Source organism: Hevea brasiliensis, chromosome 9 (genome assembly GCF_030052815.1).
Source record: "Hevea brasiliensis isolate MT/VB/25A 57/8 chromosome 9, ASM3005281v1, whole genome shotgun sequence".
Classification (NCBI taxonomy): domain Eukaryota; kingdom Viridiplantae; phylum Streptophyta; class Magnoliopsida; order Malpighiales; family Euphorbiaceae; genus Hevea; species Hevea brasiliensis.
The window spans coordinates 21020191-21044163 of record NC_079501.1 but is presented as its reverse complement, the minus strand read 5'-3'; the positions used below and the strand labels follow the sequence as shown (position 1 = coordinate 21044163).

At 37.3% G+C, this 23973-nt stretch overlaps 2 protein-coding genes, 1 long non-coding RNA gene and 1 pseudogene across 3 annotated transcripts; all 4 read left to right on the top strand.

Moving 5' to 3' along the window:
- Positions 1 to 6344: 6344 nt before the first annotated feature.
- LOC110656020 (cyclin-B1-2) lies at positions 6345 to 9660 on the top strand. Its single transcript, XM_021812532.2, has 4 exons — positions 6345 to 6605; positions 6694 to 6794; positions 8835 to 8932; positions 9363 to 9660. The coding sequence occupies exons 1-4, from the start codon at positions 6480 to 6482 to the stop codon at positions 9461 to 9463; spliced, it is 426 nt and encodes a 141-aa protein (XP_021668224.2). The 5' UTR covers positions 6345 to 6479; the 3' UTR covers positions 9464 to 9660.
- A 61-nt stretch (positions 9661 to 9721) lies between these two features.
- On the top strand, positions 9722 to 14323 carry LOC110650745 (probable translation initiation factor eIF-2B subunit delta; annotated as a pseudogene).
- Positions 14324 to 18665: 4342 nt separating this feature from the next.
- LOC110650743 (uncharacterized) lies at positions 18666 to 19172 on the top strand. Its single transcript, XR_009151316.1, has 3 exons — positions 18666 to 18800; positions 18952 to 19046; positions 19135 to 19172. It is a non-coding gene; the product is annotated as an uncharacterized LOC110650743 (long non-coding RNA).
- A 3613-nt stretch (positions 19173 to 22785) lies between these two features.
- LOC110656006 (small polypeptide DEVIL 3-like) lies at positions 22786 to 23377 on the top strand. The gene has a single exon (XM_021812513.2). The coding sequence runs from the start codon at positions 22997 to 22999 to the stop codon at positions 23135 to 23137; it is 141 nt and encodes a 46-aa protein (XP_021668205.1). The 5' UTR covers positions 22786 to 22996; the 3' UTR covers positions 23138 to 23377.
- The last annotated feature ends 596 nt before the right edge of the window (positions 23378 to 23973 follow it).

Sequence of the window (23973 nt, the reverse complement as noted above, 5' to 3'; positions counted from 1 at the left end):
ATCGTCAATCCGAGGAAGTGGATACTTGTTCTTCACAGTCACCTTGTTCAGCTGTCTGTAGTCAATACACAACCTCAATGACCCATCCTTCTTTCTCACGAATAGAACAGGAGCGCCCCAAGGTGAAGTGCTCGGACGTATGAAACCTTTGTCCAACAGCTCCTGTAGTTGCTCCTTTAACTCTTTCAATTCTGCTGGGGCCATCCTGTAAGGTGGCATTGATATGGGGTTTGTACCCGAAACAACATCAATGCAGAACTCTATTCCCCTTTCTGGTGGCAACCCTAGAAGCTCTTCAGGGAAGACATCCATGAATTCTCTGACAACATGAACATTTTCCATGTTGACACCTTCTACAGATGTATCTCTCACTAATGCCAAATACCCTTGGCATCCACGCCTCAATATTTTTCTAGCGCTAATTGTTGACACCAAGTTATATGGAGCCACGCTCCTGTCACCATCAAAGCTAAACTCTTCCACACCGGGTATGTGGAAATACACCTTTTTGTTCCTGCAGTCTAAAGTGGCATAATGAGTTGCCAACCAATCCATCCCCAAGATTACATCAAAATCTATCACTGGTAGAGGAACCAAGTTTGCTGGGAGGATATTTCCATCCACTACCACTGGGCTACCCGGAAAAACCATATCTACATCTATGTTGTCACTAAGTGGGGTAGCTACCGACAAAGGGCACTCTAAAGTTGTAGGGTTTCTACCCAATCTCATGGCAAACACAGGGGAGACAAATGAGTGCGTAGCACCCGGATCTATCAAAACACGAGCCTCATAGGAACAGACCAGAAGAATACCTGCTACAACTGCATTTGAAGCTTGAGCATCCTGATGGGTCAAGGTGAAAACCCGAGCTTGACCCCTACCCTGAGTGGCAGAACCCTGATACTGACTTCTACCTCCTAATCTGCCTCCAAATCCACGCCACCCTTGTCCTCGGCCCTGTTGGCCACTGAACTGACTGCCTGCCATGCTGGAAGCACCCGGATACAACTGACGAGGAACATTTGCAACAGAACCCTGTGACCCCATCTGTGGCTCACTGAACACGGGGCATTCCCTAGCAAAGTGACCTGGTTAGCCACACCTGAAGCATACTCCTGGACCCATCATACAAGGTCCTGAATGTCCTCTTCCACACTGTGCACAAGGTGCCAAGGAGGATCTGAACTGCACCAGGCTGCTGTACCGAATCGTGACCACCGCTGGATCAGTACGCACTGCTCTGAACCCTCGAGATTTGTGTCTAAAACCACTCCTCTTATTCCTGCTTCTTCCTCTGTAAGTAGTTTGGCCACCACTATCCATAGTACCCATGTGGGGAACACACAAGAACCCTCGCTCTGTTTTCTTTGCTCTTCATTGTCATCCACAAAGATAGCTAATCTCTATCTGTCTGCTCGATCAACCACCACATCAAAAGATCGATCCGACATCATGGCCAGTTTGCATACCTCTGTCAAGCCCCTTTAGGAATCTCTTCACCTTCATAGTTTCGTAGCTACTGCTGTAGGGGCATACCGCTCGCCTGCAAATTCTCAGCATACTCATCTCTGCACTGCCATTCTATCTTAAGGCCTCAAAGGCCCACTGCTTTTAATCCCTGAAGCTTTCTGGCACAAACCGATTGATGAACAATTCCACAAACTGAGTCCACGACAAACCCTCCATCCGAGGTAATATGTAGTCATTCATCCACTGTCTAGGCATAGGCCCCATGACATGCTGCATACACTCTATAAGTCTTCTATCACCAATCAGAACTGCTCCTCGCCGCTCATAGAATCCAAAAACCGATATGCATCATCGGACACATCATAAGTACCAGGCACTAACTTCTTGAAATTTATTATCTGTTTGTAAGGTTCTCCTCTTGGTGCGGTGGACTGCTGCTGCTGTGGAGGGTAGACCATATATTGCGCCATCATATCGATGGTTCTCTGCAACCCAGCTAGAGTAGCTGCCATGGGGTCCATGGGACCCTATGCCATGAAATACTGATCCTGAACTGTTGGCAGCTGCTCTTCTACTTGAGCAGCTCTAGGCCTCCTACCCCGCCTCCTCGGGGCAGGCGCCTCATCCTGTGCTGACACCTCGTCAGGCACATCTGGTTCTGATGTAGTGGTAGCTCTCCTGCTTCTACGCATTTTCCTGAAATTCAGCAGCATTAGCCCATAAAATTCAAAACTGCACATTACATAGCTCTATAGACTCATATTTACACACAATATTTGAAGCAAAAACTAGAAGCAAAGATGACAATGCAAGACGAATGTGGACCCTATTTTTCCGCATGTGACTCCTAGTAGACTCTTCCCAACACTTTAGATGAACATTCCCTAAGAATCTGGAGCAAGCTCTGATACCACATTAGTCACGACCTAACCTATGGGCCGGACCGGCACTAGGACCTAGGCCAGCCTAAAGCCCCCGAGACCCGTAGTAAGCCTAACTGTTCATTAACCCAACTCTAAGGCCCATTTGAGCCCAATTTCAAGAAATCAACCGGACAGAGTCCGGCCATAAAGTGAACCTTTCAACGGGGAGTTTTTGACTCACCCGACCTGTAAACAAAATAAATACTCAATTGGGGAGCTCAGCTCACCCTCCACATACTCATAACATCATAAAATAAATGGGAGCTCTGCTCCCTCATCCAGTCCATCAACATGCATAGAATAATAAGTTTATAGGTCCAAAATAGCAATTTATATTACAGACCTAATTCACATGAATATTTCTAACACATGCAGAAATTTTAGGAGTAAATAAAATTACACAAATATTGATAAACAACCTGCGAAGGAGAAAAGCAGATTAACCACAATAAAATCCTCCTGTAGACTGAAAAAAAATATTGAACAGGAGTGAGCGTTCGACTCAGAGAGTAAAATATCAATTTTAACCATAATCTCTATAACTATCTAAAACTAATGCACCATGTAGAGTGAAATGCAACACCAGCAATAATTTCACATCATAACATCAAAAAGGTAATTTGGAGCACTCACGCACCAAGCAATATCAATCATATGTATATGGGAGCTGATCCCCTATACAGCTCTCTTAGTTCCAACTGTGCGAGCGAAGAACTCAGCTCGGACTTCCACTTAATAACCAAATCGGGGTCCCAGCGAAGAACTCAAGCCGTGTCTACCCCGAAGGACCGGGTCCCATCGAAGATCTCAAGCCGTGTCTACCCGTCCTAACCATAGTCCACACCACATCACACGTACGCTAATGCACGCACACTGCTCCAAATTACCACAACAACATACATGGCACTTTCACAGTTATGAATGCAACATAAATCGTGCCTAAAGTTTATCTACATAGATATATGCATATAAGTGATGCATGGGCATGCTTGAACATATAATAATAGTGAAATTATAATTAAAATTAATATTTTACTCACAGACTTGACAACGGTCACTGTGGAGGCTGGGCAGAGGAAGAAGGCTGTCCCGGCTCACCTGACAATTACATTACAATTACTTAACACAATTGACTCAATACAATTCATGAAAAGACCAAATACGTCCTAAGTCGTGCCGAAAATCCGGCAGAGTCTCCCCTATACCTAGGACCTACCCAACCTGCAAAATGGCTCAAAACACACTTCTATATTCACAAATCATATATCCACAATTCAATCACATCACACAACCCCTCCTGGGCCCATCAAATCAGTCATCCATCACAATATGTAAAATTTCAATTTAGTCCTTATAATTGATCGTTTTTGCAAAAACTACCCAAACAAACTCTAAAAATTCTAAAACTTTGCCCCGCGGTCCTTAGCAATATTACTAGACTATTGAAAAAAGAATCATAATTTTCTGAGTTACCACGAATATTTTATGAATTTTTAATCCTATTTAAACACTAGAAAATTACGAAAAAGTAAGGTTCGGGTTTGCCTTTGCCAATTTCCGACTTCGGGGACGCGTTCGGGACATCTGACAATGGGGGGGTAGCCAAAACTTCGGTCCAATTCGGAGACTTTTACGTAACAGTGCATCTAGCCGGAAATTCATCTTGGCCAATCGTCGAATTTCCACATATTGAGGATACCTACACGAAGCCCACAACACGGGGGTTAGTACATAAATTTTTCAGAATTTTCTAAGCTCATTTAATGCTCGGAAAGACACTGCAAAGTTCTGTGGGACCCACCGAAAAACGGTGTCGAAAAAATTCAAAATTTATGTCGCCGCGAAGCTCTCGACGAGTGGAGCGCTCTGGTACTCGGTTTTCTCGTGGAATTCACGGTTTCTGAGAAATCTAGCCCGAAAGTCAAAATGGGCTAAAACTTCCCGGGTAAAAATTGGACAAATCGCTCAATGGATTTCGGTGTTCTTGGTATCTATGGAAAGCTCTCGATGAGTAGATGAGTTTAGACACAAGACCCGGTCCGATTGGTGGCCGGATCGGTCGAATTTTGGCCAGGAAGACGAACGGTCGCGCGTGCGTGTCGCTCCACTTCGGGCGTTGTTTTCCAGCGTTCCAGGCAGCTGCCGGCCATGGGGGAGGGGTGAGGCGCCGCGCCGGCGAGTTGGGGTGGCAGGGGAGGTGGCGGCGCGGTAAGGGGAGGAGGGAGGAGAGAGAAAAAGAGAGAAAAGGGGAGAGGGGTCGGACGAGGGCGGGGAGGAGGAAGAAAAAGAAGAAGACCGGTCCGATCCACTCCGGTTTGATTCGGCCGGTTCGATTCGGAATACAAAATTTTAAATTTTTACTCTGCCTCGAGACCGAAAACGAGGTCCAAAAATTCCAAAAAAATTTTAGAAAACTCAGAAAAATTTGTAGACTCCAAATATATTTTTAATTTTGCCACGTGGTCTTTAAATTAATTTTTTAAAAATCATCAAAGTTTATATTTTCGGAAAATCGAACCCGATTTTTAAAATCCGAAAAAATCTCAAATAATTTCTTAAAATTTAAATAAAATTAAATTACCAATATTACTCATAAAATAATAAATTTAAATTTTTTGGGGTGTTACAAAAAGATTGCATTTTGCCCAATTTCATTAGTGCGCTTTCTAAAGAGAAGTTGGTATATATTGAAATTAGGGTAGCAAAGTGTCTGAACACTAATGTTGGTAATTGGTTCATTCCATCTTATCCTGTGGATCATAAGGCTTTCGATATTTATTTTGTTTATCACAACACTTTAGTTCTGCTTTCTTATGTTGAAAAGTTTGGTGTTACCTTCATTTACTATCTTGGCCTTGCTAAAGACAAGATTACTACTTCGATTTTTGATATTAAATATCTAGATCCGTATGTGGAAGATGAGGGATTTGATTTCCTTTCTTGGTTTAGATAAACAAGCTGCATGTTTCTCTTCTGCTTTGTTACTCTATCAACTTTCAGCTAATTTAGGTGCAATTGAAGAGGGTAAGCAAGTGTTTGGGCTTTTCTTCTACCCTATTACTCTATCAACTTTGTTTTAAGCTTGCTATTATCTATTGATGGTTGTCTTGTTGACTCGATGAATATTGAAATTTTGGGGTTTTTTTGCTATTGATGGTTGTTAAGTGTGGAAAAGGAAAGAGAAAGAGAGAGAGAGAGAGAAAAAAAAAGAGTGTAAGTCAGAGGGAAAAAAATTTAATGTAAGGGAAGGGTAATTAGGTAATTTTTTTATAAAATAGTTGAAAATTCAACAGGTAATTTAGAAACTTTTAATTTTCGATTGCAATAATTTTTGTAAAATCAAATTAAAATTCAATAAGTATTATGGAAGAAATTGAAATTGAGTGATTTTTATAAAAACATTCATAAAATTAATTTTATGAATGGTCACGTGTGATATTTACCTTTTTTTTAATATTTATAGTACCTCACATTATCTTGTCCACATTAGCCTAGCTTTCAAGGCCAAAATTTTCCATTATGCTCCTCTGTTTAAATTGTTTATAACAATAGGGTTCATGTGTAGATTTATCTGACTATTCCTAAGTTTGTTTTGTAAAATTAATCTTCATTTTGATAGTTTATTGCATGGATTTTTTTTTTCTTTCTTCTTTAATTAGAGCCAAAATCTATAAATTAATGGAGGGAAAAACACTTTTTTCTCCCACGGGGCTTTTTGGGTATTAAAAAATGTTAATTACATTGATCAACTAGTAATTCATTTGATTAACAGTGAATTACCTTTGATTCTGGTATGAATTAATTTATTGAATTATTAAAACATTAAGAATTAAAAAAGTAATTTTTATAAGTGCAAGGATTAAACGGTAGATTTTACTAAATTTTAGAGGTTAAATTTTTATTTAGTCACAAATAAATCCTGATGAAGCGGATAATGAGCCACTGGATGCACGTACGACGACGTTTCTTTGAGGACAGTTTAGAGCCCGGCACTCTTTTTCCTTGGCCGCAAAGTCAGTCGGACAATAAACCGGGTGAAGGAAAAGAAGACAGACGGAGAGGAGTTCAGAGAAGAGTGAAAGAATGGAAACGCCAAAGACAATTGCACATGAAATCGGAGGGATCCAAAACGACGCTCTTCGATTCGGCCTCCACGGCGTCAAAAGCGATCTCGTCGGAGCTCACCCTCTCGAATCCGCCTGCCAAACTGTAAGGATATTTTTAGTGCACTTTGTATTTTATTTTGTTGTTGCCTGTAATCGAAACTTCAATTAGGTTTTGCTTTGTTGGGTTTTAGGCGAAGAAGACTCAAGAGGAGATGAGAAGAAAAATCCTTGCAAACACATATGGCTCTGCCTTTCCACTCAAGATGGATCTTGATAGGCAAATTCTTTCGCGGTATGAGTTTTCACTGCTGGGTTTTATCATGATTTTTTTTTATTTAAATATTTTGTATCTAATCATTTCTCGGAAGGAGAGATGTTTTTGTTGTCAATTAGGGTTTTAAACAATGATTGTTGGAAATAAGGCCAAAATATTAGAATTAGATGCGAAGTGATAGTGGCCATGACATCATGGGCATTCAATGGTATCATAAGGACTAGTATGATTCCCACTACAAGAATTGAACAAGCAAATAAATCTGTAAGCCCAAGCGGGAAAGTTGAAAGTAGCTGCAGTTAATTGCTGGCAACAAAGTTGCATACTGTTGGATCTATTTGGTTTTTATGCAAGGGTTTGATGTCGTGCAGCTTCATTGATTTTAGTTGTTGCAGAAGACAAGACTTTAAAAGATTGGCTACCTACTTTTTTAGATTATGTTTTCTTTTGTAATTTGCAACTGGGACGAACTTTCTCATACTGTTAATACGCCCAGGGCACAAGGGGCACAATGACTTGAGGTCATCCTCACCTTCCTCCAGCAGTTTTCCTTTTAGAAGGGCTAATAAAATCATTTATTTTGGCTTTTTGACCCATATTGTAGGGAACCTTATTTGAATTTTTGTTGCGGAACATAAAAAAATGAATTTGAAATTGGGTTGAGTGAATAAATGGATAGACTCCTATGATCTGGCAAAAATGAAATATTCTCAGAATTCTTCTTTGACATACATATTATATATGTATATTGTTTATTTTACCAACTCTTTGTTGGTGCTAAAAGGGGGCAATGTGGTACCAGAGTCATTTTTGAAGATGTTCATGTTGTAGTGGTTAGATTTTTCTTATTAGAGATCTGAATTTCTGAACTCTTGCCAATCATATAAGGACTAATTTAGGGGCATTATTTTCGTTTATATGTTGATTATTAGAGGAGGATGTCATGGTCATATGTTTTGACGCCCTGGTGAATTATGCTATAGCTATTCAGTTCAAGGAAGATTTTGCCCCTACCTTTTGTTGGTGCCAGAAGGGAACCTTGTGGGATCTGCAAATCATGTTTAGAGATACTCATCAGTACTAACTAGATGTATCTGATCAGATCTGTACTTTTTGTCAAAGATAATAGGCATTCATTTTGAGGTGAGGGTGTCTTGGCTGTACATGTTGAATACCCTGTAATTCTGTGAATAAACCTATTCATCTGAAGGATACTTATGCAACATTTTTCCCCCCTGAAAGAGGAAATTATAGGATTAGGAAGTCTTGTCTAGAGCTGTTCATCTTGTATCAGTTAGATGTGTTTGATTAGAGCCTAAAATATTTCTGCAAAGCAATTAGGCTTAAGTTAGAGGTGTTATTTTCATATATATGTCATTTGTATTTTACATTTTATAATCCTTGTGAAAATAGGATATTCATTTATGCTGATTTTACAGTTTTGGGAAAAAAAATTTGTCAATTACTTTTTGGAAATCTGTTAGAAGGCATTTTATTAATAATGAATATCCATAAAGTTAAAATCACTGTTTAAGAACATAGTGTAGTTTTGCCGATGTAATTGAGATATTTTTTGACACGATGAATTAGGAAGGATAAATATGATGCTTTGGTACCATGGCATGTTTATCTTAAAAGTTACTTTGATACAATATTTTGGATTCTTGATACCTTGGAGACTGGATCAAAGAGAAGGTTGGTACGTAACTTGCTTATAAAAAGCCATCTTTTTGTTTTGGTTTTCAAAGGTATTTTTGTTGCTTATCTTCTTAGGATGAAAGGTCTGCACAAAAGATAATGCGAACTTATGAAACAAAAGATGAGAGTTGTAGCTCTCATTTTTTTTGAAAGATTGATCTATTCTGTTTTCCTTCTCTTTATGGAGATTCTCTCTCTCTCTCTCTCTCTCTCTCTCTCTCACAAATACATTTTCCATACGTATGTTATTTATTAATACAGAGCCAATTTTGTTGCATTCTTCCTTCTCCTTTCCTTTTTGTTGAGTAAATTATCTTTCTTAAATTTCTAGTCTTTCTATTACCTACAATAACTTTGCAGATTTCAGAGGCCACCAGGACCAATTCCATCTTCAATGCTAGGCCTTAAGGCTCATACAGGAAGACTGGATGATTTTGGTTTTGAGGACTATCTGAATGGTAAGTAGTTATACATTTGAATGCTGCATAAATGCTATTTCGAAGTTGATTTATTATTTTGTTAAAGTTGGTTATTTACTATGCAAGATGTTGAAATTTTTGAATAAAGTTGTTGAAAACTATCCTCCCAATTGCTGTTGTAGGATGATCAATATAGGCTATTTATCATATGATGGAGGTTTCAATTTTTGGTCAGTTATTCCTGAGCTAGATTATTCAAAGATTCGAGCATATGATAGCCAAATTCCAGTTCCTAATGAAATTCTAAACCCAAGCGGAACTTCTTTTTGTTAAACTTTTCTTTCCTTGATCGTCTATGTGCCTGGTTAAATTTGGAACCTCGGTATCAAATGAACAATAGAATTGCATTTGACAGGTGTGTTGTCTATGAATTTCGCTGATTTAAGTGTTTCCTGGGGGTTGCTTGCAGATCCTCGTGAATCTGAAACTTTCAGGACGCCAGACATGCATCATGGGATGGAAGTACGTCTTGGACTTTCCAAGGGACCCGTCTGCCCAAGTTTCATATAAAGCAGTGCCCAAACGAGTGAAACAGTTATTCACTTGTCAATTGGTTGTAGTACTTCAAGCCAAGTATGTTTTTCAGTGTCAGACAATTTCATTGACGACCTGTTGCCCAAATCTGTTTTATTGTATTTAGTTGTAATGACATTTTATTATCACTATTGCATTTAAATTAATATGGTCGCTGCCTCTTTGGAGTTGAAGGTTTTAATGTTTGGGATGGAAATGCCAGTGTACGTTGCTGGAAATACATTTGGACCGTTGATTTAGGGTTTTACATGTATTAAATTTTGAAATTCACATGAATCAACTATGCAAGCACAATTTGATGTTTTAAAAAATGTTAATGAAACATATCTTATAAAAGTTCCAGAATTTCCACTAGCAACAGTTTGACAAGTTCGAGGATTTCATAATTTGTTTAACCTTTTATGATTCAATCTACGAATGCAAAACTTTACGATTCAATCTAGGCCTCGTAAACGAATACGTATCCAGGGAGCCGGCCTAGGCGATACGGAAATGGCAATGCCTCAGATTTTCCAATAAAAACAAATTACACCGTCTCTGATTTTCCTTTACATGTCTTACTAACTGCCCTCTCCACTCCATGGACCCTCGGCGAGCACCACGCATCGTCAGCGACCCGAAGGTCCGCCAGGTCGGCTTCTTCGCTCCCGGAGCGTCCATACCCGACCGATCCCAATAGGGCCCACCTGACCATCTCTCTTCTTCGCCTCCAACAATCGCCGACCTCTCTCCTTCCGGTGCCAACTCCCTCTCTCCAGTCATGATCCCTCCGCCGCGTCACGCCTCCGCCCGTTTGTCTCCTCTCCATCTAGACTCCGTCCGCGTTGGTAGCTACAACTCCAATTTCATTCCGGCCACTTCTCCTACTGCTACGTTCTCGGATGACGTAGCTTGGGTGGGGAGGGGAGGAAGGGTTGGAGCTGCGTCGAATAGTTTTCCAGAGGGAGGATTGGATATGCCAGCAGCGAGTACGTTTCCGGCGAGTGGATTGACGACTGTTTCCGTGGTCAATTTACCTTCTGGTATATCTGGCATGCTTGTAAATTTGGACCTCTCTATATTTGAAGTATCATTTACTTTGTTCTCTGCAAGTGGGTTGGGTTTAGTAATTAAACGGTGTTCAACTTAGGATATCGAGTGGAGAATGAAATTTGGGTCTTATGGATCTGCTTCTGATCTTAAGACAGGTCAGAATAACCTTTGTCAGTTTAGTAGGATACCTATCTTTTTTCTGATGAACAATATTAAGATATTGGCAAAATCAGCTTCTGGGCTATTGCTCTAATAACAATTCAACTGCTAGGACTATAATTTGCTTATTATGTTTGAAAGAAATAATTGCACATACTATTTGAAGAATGAAGTTGGTATTTTCAGTTCTTCTTCCTCTTTTAATGAGGAGAGTGCCTCAATTTCTCGCGGCATGATACTGCATGCCCAATGCGCGTAGTATTGGTAGCCCTGGCTTAGCCTTCAATCTTGAGATTTGCATTCAAATTGCTATATTGAAATATTTGCTTCTATCTCATTACTTGAAAATGGTACATGCAAAGAAGGATGAAATAGGAATACAAGACCTATGGGGATTTATTTTTGTGAACTACTTCTTGACGGTAATTTATTTGGTGATATGCGTAAATAAGCCATTTACTTATACTTTGTTTCTTCTGCATGCAACGCTGGTATGACATTCAGCATGCAAGAATCTAGGATGGAAAAGGATTTGTTGAGTTCACATTATTCAATGCCCTTCACAGGAAACAAATGTGTTTATTGGGATGAATTACAGTGATTGATGTGATTGCTTGAGTTATTTATTTGAAGGTCATGATTGGTCTAACAAAATGTAGCATTAAATGACCATAAAAATATAATTGCAGAAAAGGCTGGAGTGACAGCAGAAGTTCAAAATAACCGACCTATACATTCAAAGCCTTTGAAAGGGAAAAACACTAAAGCTGAAAGGCATGCCCTTCAAGAGGTTCAACAAGCTGCAAAGGGTGCGTATGATTATTTTATTCTTTAGTAAAGTAATGACAAAAAATCGTGACATGCTTTCACTTGATTAAATTTTTGAAAGGGCTTAGCTTTTACTCCTATTTTACATGGTTGGACACCTCGACACACTTCCATTTTCTTTTCTATATGCAAAGATGAAGTTTCTTATCTTGCCTTCATTGACTTGGCTTTTATGTTGTCAAATCACGAGTTACTTGTGTTGGTTTATGATTTTTAGTTTTCAATATGCCTTTATATCCTCTTATGCTCTCTCATGATATGTGGATAACCTTTTCATGTTGTTTATGGCTTTGTATTCTGGATTGTTATTAGCTGAGGGTGGCAAGGCACCTCCTGCTGCATCTGGGGCTGTGTCTTCAGCAAATGCAAAATCAGCTAAAGCTGCGAAGCCTCCTTCACAAAAGAATGATAATGTTACAGTTGCACCTTCTGAGAAGAAGGGAAGTGATCCCCTGCCAGAAAAAGATAGAAAGAAAGAATCAAAGATGTTCCTCAACCACGGATGCAATATGACAACAAGAGTTGAGTGGAGAAGGCAAAAAAGTGTGCAGTGGTAAAACAAAATGAAGCTAGGAACATAGTTGGGTTGTTCAGGCATCTACCTCAATATGAGCATGGAACTCAGCTTCCTGATCTTGAGTTGAAGTTCTTTCAACTAGATCCAATGCATCCGGCTGTGTACAAGGTATTTATTTGAAGTTTTTAGATAACACTTACAATTGAAATGTGTTCTACTTGTCTGCTTTAGAATAATTTTTAATGAGCACATAGACTGAGGTGACAAGTTCAAAACACAATTTGTGTCCTCTTTTTATGTGGTGTTTACTACCTGCTTGAGTTTGCATTGTGACTCTATAGAAGAACTAAACGTGATTTAAAATTTTTTGCTAGATGATCTCTGTTCTGAACTGTTGGCTAAATAATCAGGAGTGGGTGTTGTTTTAGGACCTATGCTGAAGGTCACCACACAGAAAGTTGAGCATTCTCATGTTTTTGTCCAATTATGAGCTTTTGTTGTTTTTCCCAGGTTGGTTTACAGTATTTATCAGGAGATGTATGTGGTGGCAATGCTCGCTGTATTGCTATGCTTCTAGTATTCCGAGAGGTCATTAAAGACTACTCAACACCACCTGAAAAAAAAAAATCTCATTAGAGACTTGACAGCAAAAATTGGAAGTTATGTTTCTCTTCTCATTGAATGCCAGCCCCTTTTCAATGAGCATGGGGAATGCAATTAAGTTTCTGAAGAATTGAATTGCCAAGTTACCTTTGACTTTGTCCAAGTCAGAAGCAAAAGCGATTCTCCATTCAGATATTGATTGTTTCATAAATGAGAAGATCATGCTTGCTGACAAGGTGATATTCAAGCATGCAGTCACAAAAATTAGAGATGGTGATGTTCTTCTTACCTTTGGCTCATCATCTGCAATTGAAATGGTTCTACTGTATGCCCACGAGCTTCTCAAACAGTTCCGAGCTGTGGTCCTGGACTCTTGTCCAGAGCTTGAAAGGCAGCTCTTACTTTGTAGGTTGGTAGGAAAGGGTATCAGCTGTACATACACTCATATGAATGGCGTTTCATATATCATGCATGAAGTTACTTGAGTGTTTCTGGGTGCATCATCTGTGCTCTCCAATGGAACAGTTTGTTCAAGAGTTGGGACTGCATGTGTTGCTATGGTTGCCCATGCATTCCGCGTACCAGTCTTAGTTTGTTGTTAAGCATACAAGTTCCGTGGGAGGGTACAGGTTGATTCTATTTACTCTAATGAGCTGGGTAAGCATGTCTGTTTTTATAAAGGCTTCATAAATTAACTACTAATTCGATACTCTGCTCACATTATTTCTGTTGCTTGCAGATGATCCACATACCGTTTCAAAAGTTCATGGCGGAGAAGAAATCAATTTTTTGGATGGCTGTGCCAAAAGTGAAAATTTGCAGCTTTTGAATTTGATGTAAATGCTTATAAAATTATTAAAAATTCGAGAGAGTTATCAGGTTGCCCAACTGACCGCATCTCATATATCATATTGTCATTTACAGCAATGATGCAACGCCTCTTGAGATTATGTTTCCATGATAATTACAGATTATGGCATGGTAAGTGACTGCATAATTTATTTATGTTATTAGTCTATATAGCCAATTCTAACCAGTTTAAGATTAAAGTTTAGTGTTTGTTGTATTAGTACGTGTATTGCACTTCTTGTTATTTGTATTCTGAGCCTCGAAATGAATTTTATTCACATGTCAATTTACAAAAGGGTGTATTACCTATCTGAGCCTCGTACAGCAAATGTGTCCATATGGGCCATGGACTGATGGAAATGGGAGGGAGAAGAAACATTTCGGTGCTTCAACTTTCTTTGTTGCCCTTGCAAAATGTTGTTTATTTTTCATTTTAACTTCTGGTGAATTTGCATTTTGTGCTTTTATAAGGTTCCGCCCACAAGCATGCCCGTCATTGTGGGAGAATATTGGAGGGAACAATTGTGAATATAAATGTTTGGCTTGTTGATGGATCATGGAGGTTTCTCTGGAATTTTGTTCACGCTAATGTCCATGTTCCCTGCCATTGGTTCTTCTTTTTCTTCATCTTTTCTCATCTCCTGTTCGGAGTAAGTTTGAATTTCTAAGATTTTGTCTTCTAATTTCCTGACTCAATGAAGAGTGCGTTGTTCGCCTCTCCGGGCAGATCGAGTCATGCATACTCTTCTAGTTATCATTTTTTTATTTCCTGGTTAGGCATCGCTTGCAGGCAATGACTAATAGTAAAATGGGTGTTTTGTTGTCAAAGGCACATCTTCAAATGTAAGTAATTTCTGCCCACGGAAAATTTCTTTTGAAAAAGAAAAGCGTCATTATTTTTGAAACTATTTGTATTATGTTGGCAATGTCTACAATTATTTAATTTTTTTTGTGTATATTTGATTCCAATTAGAATTTCAACTGTCTTTTTTTGGCATGAACATGGTACATTTAATTGTGATCATGGTTTCTTTTGGTCAAATGTAGATACTCAACTCAAATGTCAAATGTAGATAAATTAAAATGATTACTAAATATTTAAGTCAAGTAAACTTGAAAATATATTAACTCCGCCTAAGTAGTTTGCGCTTAGCCGGTCCCAAGCCCGGATAAAGGAGGAGGGTTGCGGTAGGTGACAACCAGCTTAAAAATTTCGTCACACTCTATGATATGGATTCAAATGATATAAACGTTGGGGCGTCCTCTACTAACGACGCTACTACATCGAGCCGGTGTAGTGATAAATATGCAAGGGTGTAGGGCGTTCACCGAAAGCGACGCGCTATGCCGGCGCCCGGGTGTGGTGTTAAGTGAGCAAGGGTTCCCACATCATGGACGGGTGTGGGTAAAGAAGTTAGTCCATAGGACAGATAATAGAATAAATAGTGGAACAGAATACAAAATAGACATAGAAAATAATAGAAGATATCATAGAAGGAGACCAATTAGGAAGGAGCAGGATAGGAGGAGGATCAGGGTTGGTACTTGGAATGTTGGATCACTTACAGGAAAATTAATGGAGCTTGTGGATACCTTGGAAATGAGAAGGGTGAATATTGCTTGCATTCAGGAGACTAAATGGGTAGGAGAGAAAAGTAAGGAAGTGGGTAATTCAGGGTACAAATTGTGGTTTACCGGAAAGGAGAGAAACAAGAACGGAGTGGGTATAATCATAGAAAGGACATTGAAAGACGCAGTAGTAGCTGTGAAAAGAGTAGGAGATAGAAGTATACTAGTAAAGCTAGTACTAGACGGAGAAACAATAAATATAGTTAGTGCTTATGCCCCACAAATAGGACTAGACAAAGGAGAGTAAACAAAGGTTTTGGGAAGATATGGATGATTAAATGCAAAGCATACCAAATGAAGAAAATGTTTTCATTGGTGGAGATTTGAATGGACATGTAGGAAGTGATAGGCAAGGTAATGAGAATGTTCATGGAGGTTTTGGTTTTGGCAATAAATGAGGAGGGAAAAAGCATACTGTATATTTCTATGGCATACAAACTAATACTAGAAAATACCTACTATATGAAAAGACAGTCACATTTATTGACTTTCAAAAGTGTTCAACATAGAAGCCAAATCGACTTCCTCTTAACCAGGAAGACAAATAGAGCTCTATGCAAGGATTGCAAGGTCATTCCAGGAGAGGCTTTAACAAGTCAACATAGGTTGGTGGTCTTGGATGTCAAGTTTAGGAACAATTCAAGTAAGGTCAGAAGAAATAGTGTAGCTCGAACAAAGTGGTGGGAGTTCAAAGGAGTAAAGCAAGTGAAGTTCAAAAATGAGCTTCTTGAGTCCAAGTATGGAAGCTAGATATGGAGGCCAATGATATGTGGATACAGATGGCATCAAAGATTAGAGAAGTAGCTAGAAAAGTACTTGGGGAGTCTAGGACATGGACCACCCTCAAAAGAGAGATGGTGGTGGAATGAGGAAGTACAAAAGGCGTGAAGAGAAAAAGGGAATGGTATAAGAAATTACCTAAATGTGATAATAATGAGGCATATGAACAAGACAATATAGCAAAGAAAGAGGCAAAAGGCGATTAGCCAAGCAAGAGCACAGTGCCTTTGAAAAGTTATATGAGAAACTTGGAACTAAAGAAGGGGAGAAAGATATTTATAGATTAGCAAGGAGTAGAGAAAGGAAATGTCAAGATCTCAATCAAGTTAGGTGCATTAAGGATAAAGAAGGAAAAGTGTTGGTGAAAGATGAGGACATTAAAGAAAGATGGAGAAATTATTTTAATGATCTCTTTAATAATAGTCAAAATGGAAATAGCGTGAATATAGATTATAGAACAATAGAAAAGAATGTAAATTATACTAGAAAGATTAGATCTTTAGAAGTAAAGGAAGCACTTAAGAGAATGAAAGTAGGTAAAGCCTGTGGACCCGATGAAATACCAATTGAAGTGTGGAAGTATTTGGGAGATATGGGAGTGGCATGGTTAACTAAATTATTTAATAAGATTCTAAACTCAAAGAAAATGCCTGATGAATGGAGGAAGAGTATTTTAGTACCTATTTTTAAAAATAAGGGAGACATACAGAGTTGCTCAAACTATAGGGGAATTAAACTCATGAGCCATACTATGAAGTTGTGGGAGAGAGTTGTGGAGCATCGACTACGTCATGATACTTCTATCTCTCTCAATCAATTTGGTTTCATGTCTGGTCGTTCAACTATGGAAGCGATCTTTCTCATTAGAAGCTTGATGGAGAAATATAGAGATAGGAAGAAAGATCTACACATGGTTTTTATTGATTTGGAGAAGGCTTATGATAGTGTTCCAAGAGAGGTCTTATGGAATGCGTTAGAACAAAAGAGGGTATCTATTAGGTACATACAAGTATTGAAAGATATGTATGAAGGAGCAACTACTATTGTGCGCACAGTGGGAGGGGACACAAGAGATTTTCCGATTTCAATTGGATTACACCAAGGATCAGCCATAAGCCCTTACCTTTTTACATTAGTTTTAGATGAACTGACGAAACATATACAAGAGAGTATTCCTTGGTGCATGATGTTTGCGGATGATATTGTTCTGATAGATGAGACACGAGAAGGAGTAAATAGGAAGCTAGAACTTTGGAGAAGCACTCTAGAGTCAAAGGGTTTTAAGTTAAGTAGAACGAAGACAGAATACATGCATTGCAAGTTCAGTGAAGGCCAAACTGGTGATAGGGAAGGAGTTAGTTTGAATGGAGTGGCACTGTCCCAAAGTAATCACTTTAAATATCTAGGCTCAGTCCTTCAAGTAGATGGGGGATGTGAGGAGAATGTTAGTCATAGGATTAAAGCCGGATGGTTGAAGTGGAGACGTGCCACGGGAGTTCTATGTGATCGTAAGATTCCCAATAAATTAAAAGGAAAATTTTACCGTACAGCCATACGACCGGCTATGCTATATGGTAGTGAGTGTTGAGTACTGAAAGAGTCGTATGCATCTAAGATAAGAGTTGCAGAGATGAGAATGTTAAGGTGGATGAGTGGCCATACTAGACTAGATAAAGTCTGTAATGAAAGTATTAGAGAAAAGGTAGGAGTGGTGCCAATTGAAGATAAGTTGAGAGAAGGGAGATTGAGGTGGTTTGGTCATGTGAAGCGTAGACATACGGAGGCTCCAGTTAGACAAGTAGAGCACATTAGGCTAGAGGATAGAAAGAAAAAAAGGGGTAGACCTAAATTGACTTGGAGGAGAGTAGTACAGCATGACTTAGAAGCATTACACATTCTGAGGATTTAACTCAAAATCGTTCAGAGTGGAAAAAGCGAATCCATATAGCCGATCCCAAATTTTTGGGATAAAGGCTTAGTTGAGTTGAGTTGAGTTAAACTTGAAAATATATTCAAATTAAAAAGAATATTTAACTAAATAATCTGAATTTGGATAATAAAAAAATCTCTTATTAATTTGAATGTGAAAGTTTGATCTGGATAATCGGATTTACTGTAGCCGTCGGCTACTTTTTAAGTTAGAAAAAATCTTGTTTAAGTTATTGAGCTTCAAAGAATAGCATCACTCTTGATAAGTTAAGCAAGAATCGCCATTTTCAGATTTTTATTTTTATTTTTATAAATTTTATAAATAAAATAAATAAAAATTAATATTTGTCATATTATCCCTTAACTTTAACAATTTTAATTATAATAAAACACAACTTTCACTTTCAATCAGCATAACTGAGACGGTATGGGTATCGTTGGAGGATGCCTTAACTTAGTGATGGAGTTGTGGGTAAAATGGAAAATGTATGAGAAATTAATTAAGTGTTTCTTCCTAAGGAAACCCAATTGTGAAATTATCTTGTACCACCCAAATAATTGGTGGATTATTTTTCACAAATTTGACTAATTGAATATTGATTACTAGAGATGAGTTTCGATAATTATTCATTATATTATAATTAAACTCAGCAATTTGCACCTGCACTGCTAAATTACTATGTTCTGTTGCCCTTTTCTGTTCCCTCTGGATTAATTATTGCTGTTCAATGATAGAGGATATTTTTGTAGTTGATGCAATATTTGATCAAGTTTTCTCTTTTTTTTTTTTTCCTCTTCTTTTTATTTTTCCTTCCTTTTGTAAGTGTTTCCAGTTGGCTCTTTTTTCTGTAGTTTCTCGGATAGATGGAAGAAGTGAGAGGCTTGAAATGTTCATGCAGCTAGATGTGAATACGAAGATTTATCCCATTAAAGAAGAAGAGAAGTATGCATTGCTAACAACTGCCACTCTTCATGCTGATGGAACAGGTGATACTGGTTACTATGACAGGGTAATTTTTCTTTCTTTCAAGCTTCCTACTTAATTACTTACTATTGAGATGCTTTGGTTGGTCATTGGTACGAATCTCCATGACCTAATAGGCTAATATTGATGGTTACACGATTGCTCCTTGTATAGGGCAAGCAAGGATCCATAGCTGGCAAATATGAATATGTCATGTATGGAAAACTGTACAAGATCCGGGAGGAAGGTTCAGGAGCTGATATTAAAGCGTATGTATCCAAATCTTGGCAAGCTTTTTGTTTCCGAATTTCTGCTATATTAACTTTCACCGGGTTTTCCTTTTGTTCTTGGCTTTAGGGAGTTATTTATTTCCTTTTGTGGCCTTTGGACGTCGCTGAAGGGAAATCCTGATTCTGTTACAGAATTTCGACTTGATTAAAAAGCACTTCCTTTGCATGAGGAAATTGGTTTAGGCGCATTCTGCAGATTCTTCTTCCTAGCGTGCGTGTGTGCTGTACTTTCTGCAGAATTTGAACTTCTGCAAGCTGAGGGTATAGTTACGAAGATTAGGCATAATAATCAAGTTAATAAATACCCAATTTTACATCCCCTTTTTATTTTATCGACTCAATTAACAATAAGTTAATAGTTTTATTTGAATGGATATTTTTAAACTCGATTTATACGTATGTATTTTTAGAGAGGTGGAGATGGAAGAAATTATTCGATATCCACAGTGAATATAAAGATTTCTTCAGCATACAACGGCCATTTAACATATCCATCACACTGCAATAAACAACCGTTAAAGAATATATATTTTTTTTTATATAGATTTGATATGGTTTTATAGTAAATTGTATATAAATAAAAATTTTTCAAAATATATATTTACAAATTATTATTTCTGCTCAATATTTTATATATATATATATATATATATATATATATATATATATATTTTTTTTTTTCTTTTTCATTATTTAACCCTGTTAAAAACACACATGTTTATATATATAAAAAACAAAATCAGATAATTATTTGCCTTCAAAAGTCCTTCCCAAGAAATCAGATATTCTCCATTGATATTTACATTGAATTTGAACCTTTTTCTCTAATTCATCACCATCTCATCCACATTCTCAGAATGTAAAGTTTCAACGCACGTATAATACAGCAATATATGCATATACAAATCTGAGTCTTGATAAAATTCAAATTTCATCATCTGTAAATTTGTGGCCATGCTGATGACTTAGTTCAATGAACTATTCCGCAATTTCCAATATCTTCGTGTAAACCAAGAAAGAGACACCATCATTAAGTCCTTAATTATAATTACATTACTTAAACACTAAGTTGATGAAAACTGGATTAAGCTTATAAATTCAATGAACCGTACAATTTCTGAGATGTCTGAACTCCGGACACGGATTAATTACTTTTGAATAAACCAAGACAAATGTACGAGAATTTATATTGAAAAATTAAAAAATAAAGGAAACGAAAATCATATGGAACTTGAAAATAGTTGCCAAGAATATGTATTAAGCTACCAAAAGAAGATGGAAAAAGCACCTAAACAAAAGTCTAGGTTGTCTACTATATGGAGGACAGAGACCATGTCTCTCACGAGATTGTCACGTGCAGGTCTTGCTTGTCTTCCATGCACAGTACAAGCTTGTAATTTTTTTTTTTTCTATTGTTATATATACAAAACAAGACCAGCTGCCTGCAACCAGCATTTTAGACAAGATTGTTTCTTTATGTAATGTCAGAATTTTTTATTAATTTAGCATGCGTTGTCTCCTTCTCATCTTTATTCAAACTTTTTTTTTTTTTTTTTTGAGGTTCATATAAATTGGTTTAGTGACCCTACCCAGCTCAAGCTGCATTACTGGCCTTGCAATGGAGGCTTCAAAGGCATGCCAAATCCTGATGGGCCATCGGATAAGGGTGGGAGTATTCACTTTTTTTATTTTGAGGGTTGTGGTTGGCCAGCTACATATAATAGACATCTTAATTGGCAATTTATGTGATTCTTTTTTTTCTTTTAGTGGGTCAGATGCACCCTTTAAAATTATCAACAATAGTGCTTGATCCAAGAAAAATCAAGAACAGTCCAAATATATATAATTGGTTTAATTACTAAGGAAAAAAAAAGAGAAATTTTGATATTATTTTCACAATTTTAATTTTTTTTTTAGTAAGACAATAAGTGATGAGCTATCAAAACAAAAAAAAAAATCTAAATCTGAAAAATGCTGAAATTTGAAATTGCCAATCAAGCAGTGAAAGGTGTAGATTCGTGGAGTGTGGAATTACAGGGGCCTTGTCCCAAAGCCCACTATAGTCATTTTTGTTAAATGAATTGGGAGGAGCACAAGACAAGACATGTGGGATTATGGTTTGCTTTATGTTGATTGAGTTAATCACAAATTTAACTTATGTTGGGATTAAAAGATCTACCCAATTAAATTATAAGGCAATTTTTTGAGCTTTGAGCATTCAATTGTTAATGTCCCCTTACTTCTTCACAATGAGAGCTAGCTGCCCATTGGGAACATCCATTACAATCGGAACTTCTCTCTCTCCCTAAGATTTATATTTTTAGTCACCTATGAATAGATATTAACATTGAGATATATAAGGTTATATAATGTTGGGTAATTGTTTCAATTCTATAAATATTAAAATTGAAATTTAAATATGATTCCATCCAAAGAAAACTTAAATTCAATGGATGGACGATGGGGAGTTTTCTTAAGTAGATATATGGCTAGCAGTAATCATTTTCATATTTTATAATCATTTTATTAAAAATATAAAATTATATAACATTCATGTACACTATTTGTAAATAATGATAGCAAAATCATTAAATTTTAAATTACCTAAATTTAAACTGGTACGTTACACAAATTTATCACTTAAATTTATTTTAAATTCGATCAAATTTTTTATATTATTATCTTTTCAAATTTGATATCAACTGCTTAACTTGCTTATATTCTTTTGTATTTTCTAAAAATTTGAGCAAAACACAAATATAGAATAATAGACATATTGAATTCAGATCACTACGTTGTTTAGACTGGAGAATTACTAACCCTAAACCTAAAAGCGCGTCTTCTTCTTCTTCTTCTTCTTCTTCCTTCCCTCTCTCTCTGGGCCCTACTACTTGCATTCGATTGCCTACTCCACGCCACTTATTTTGCTCTTTTCGCTACTGCCTCCACTTTTCTTTCATCCAGATTCCAACCATTAATGCATCACCTCCACGCCGCTTCTATTGTTCTTCTCGTCACTGCTGCCTCCACAATCACAAGAAGGCGAGACTTAGTTGCCTAGCTTAAGCTTCCTATGTTCTTGTTTAATGTGTGACTGAATCCATAATTTTCATGTTCTTTTTACTGCTTTTGGATTTCTTAAAATTCTTTTAGTTGCGTTTTCTTTACTATCTTGTAAGTTCAAAAATATCAGTTCAACTATCATCACTAATAAATTTAATATAGCAAATGGGCACAAGTAAAATCAATATGACAAAAACAATGGGAGGATTTTCCTGCCAATGTCTCATCTCAATTTGATGGGGCTAAGAGAAAAAGGTGAGAGAAATACGTGGGTTTCCTCTTTCTTGGTATTTGTGCACAGAAATGGTTAAGTAAGGGTGCCAAAGAGATGGTTGCTGAAGCTAATAATATAGGCTTTATGCCATAAATAATATATAAAAATCCAGTCCAAGGACATGAAAAGGAAACATCAGAGCTTCTTCCTCACCTTACTGTAGAAAAAAAAATACATATATAATTCTTTGTCCATGAAAACACGCATGCAAGCTGCCCACATATCTATGAAACTTTATTAACTTCCCTTTTTTTGAAAAAAAAAAATGGTCTCTAATAAAAATCAAGAAGCAATGAGTTGCCGACCAGTTGTCTTGGTGGTTGTTACAAATATCATAAATGTTGGTGCAGAGGATGATGTGGTATCCACATAATCAAGAATTTGGGTAGGCTTAAGGGCTGGGGCTACGTTCATGTTCTTGTGGGTCTTGGACCACACAACCTCTCTTTATAAGGAGCACTTCCTTCTTTGTCTTCTCACTTCAAAGTTTTCATTTCAGCACGCTAGCTACATTCCTCTCTCCCAAAAAAAGGAAAAGCAAGTTGAGCTATATTTATAGGCAGCTAGATAGCTAGTAGCAGTGAAGTGAAAAATGAAGATGAGCAGAACAACCATGGAAGACTCCAAGAAAAAGATTTCATGTAGAAGTCTTGGAGGCTACCTTAGAGAACAGAAAGCAAGGCTCTATATTATCAGGAGGTGCATAGTTATGCTTCTCTGCTGGCATGACTAGTGAATTTTTGGAGTTATAATTATTTCCTATTTCCGCCACCATCACCATCACCATCATCATCCATTTCCATGAAGACGAAGCAAAGTATTGATCTATTTCTCTTCTTGGAGCTTGCATAGAACCATCGACAATGCAAGCCTCTCTACTTATTCTTCCACTTCTACGTCTTCTTTTTCATGTTTCTTTTACTCAAATGTAAATAGAAAAGAGAAGTGCTATTATATTAAGCTTGTTTTCTTACATTCAAGTTCTTCAAATTAAATGGTTTAGAAAAGCAAGTTTCTAAAATTTATTAATTTCCATGCACAAACCTACATTACCTAATAATTAATTAGCATAGTTGACGATTTTAATGTCATTTAATATATAAAATAAAACTCATTGATGATAGATTGTAATCTCATAAGAAAGAATAATTTCTAATAGTTAGTTGAATGGGAACTGGGAGGCCTCCTTGCAGCATGTTTGCAGAGAATGCAATTTCTCAGCTGATTGGCTTGCTCATTTCGCGCACTATTTGCTGGTGGGCGTTCATCATTTCGAAGCTCCTCCATCGGCTTTATGTGGTCTCCTGGTGCATGAGGCTTGTGGTGTGGCTTATTCCAGGAGCTGCATAGTTTTATTTAATATGATAACAAGGGATCCAAATGTCTCATTCTCGGATGATCTTGATTTTACTAGATACATGTTCATTTTTTTTTTAGCAAATTGTTATTATTTGTAGTTATCTATGATTTTTTCATCTCAAAAGAGCTCACTAATTTATCAATAGCATACGAGGGCAACTTCTTAAAAAAAAAAAATAAAGGAAAAAAAAATTAATAAAAAAAGCATGC

Coding starts and splice junctions, on each gene's coding strand:
- LOC110656020 (XM_021812532.2), top strand. CDS start 6,480: ATGGAAACGCCAAAGACAATTGCACATGAAATCGGAGGGATCCAAAAC. Junction 6,606..6,693: donor TCGAATCCGCCTGCCAAACT/GTAAGGATATTT, acceptor GTTGGGTTTTAG/GCGAAGAAGACTCAAGAGGA. Junction 6,795..8,834: donor GATAGGCAAATTCTTTCGCG/GTATGAGTTTTC, acceptor ATAACTTTGCAG/ATTTCAGAGGCCACCAGGAC.
- LOC110656006 (XM_021812513.2), top strand. CDS start 22,997: ATGAAGATGAGCAGAACAACCATGGAAGACTCCAAGAAAAAGATTTCA.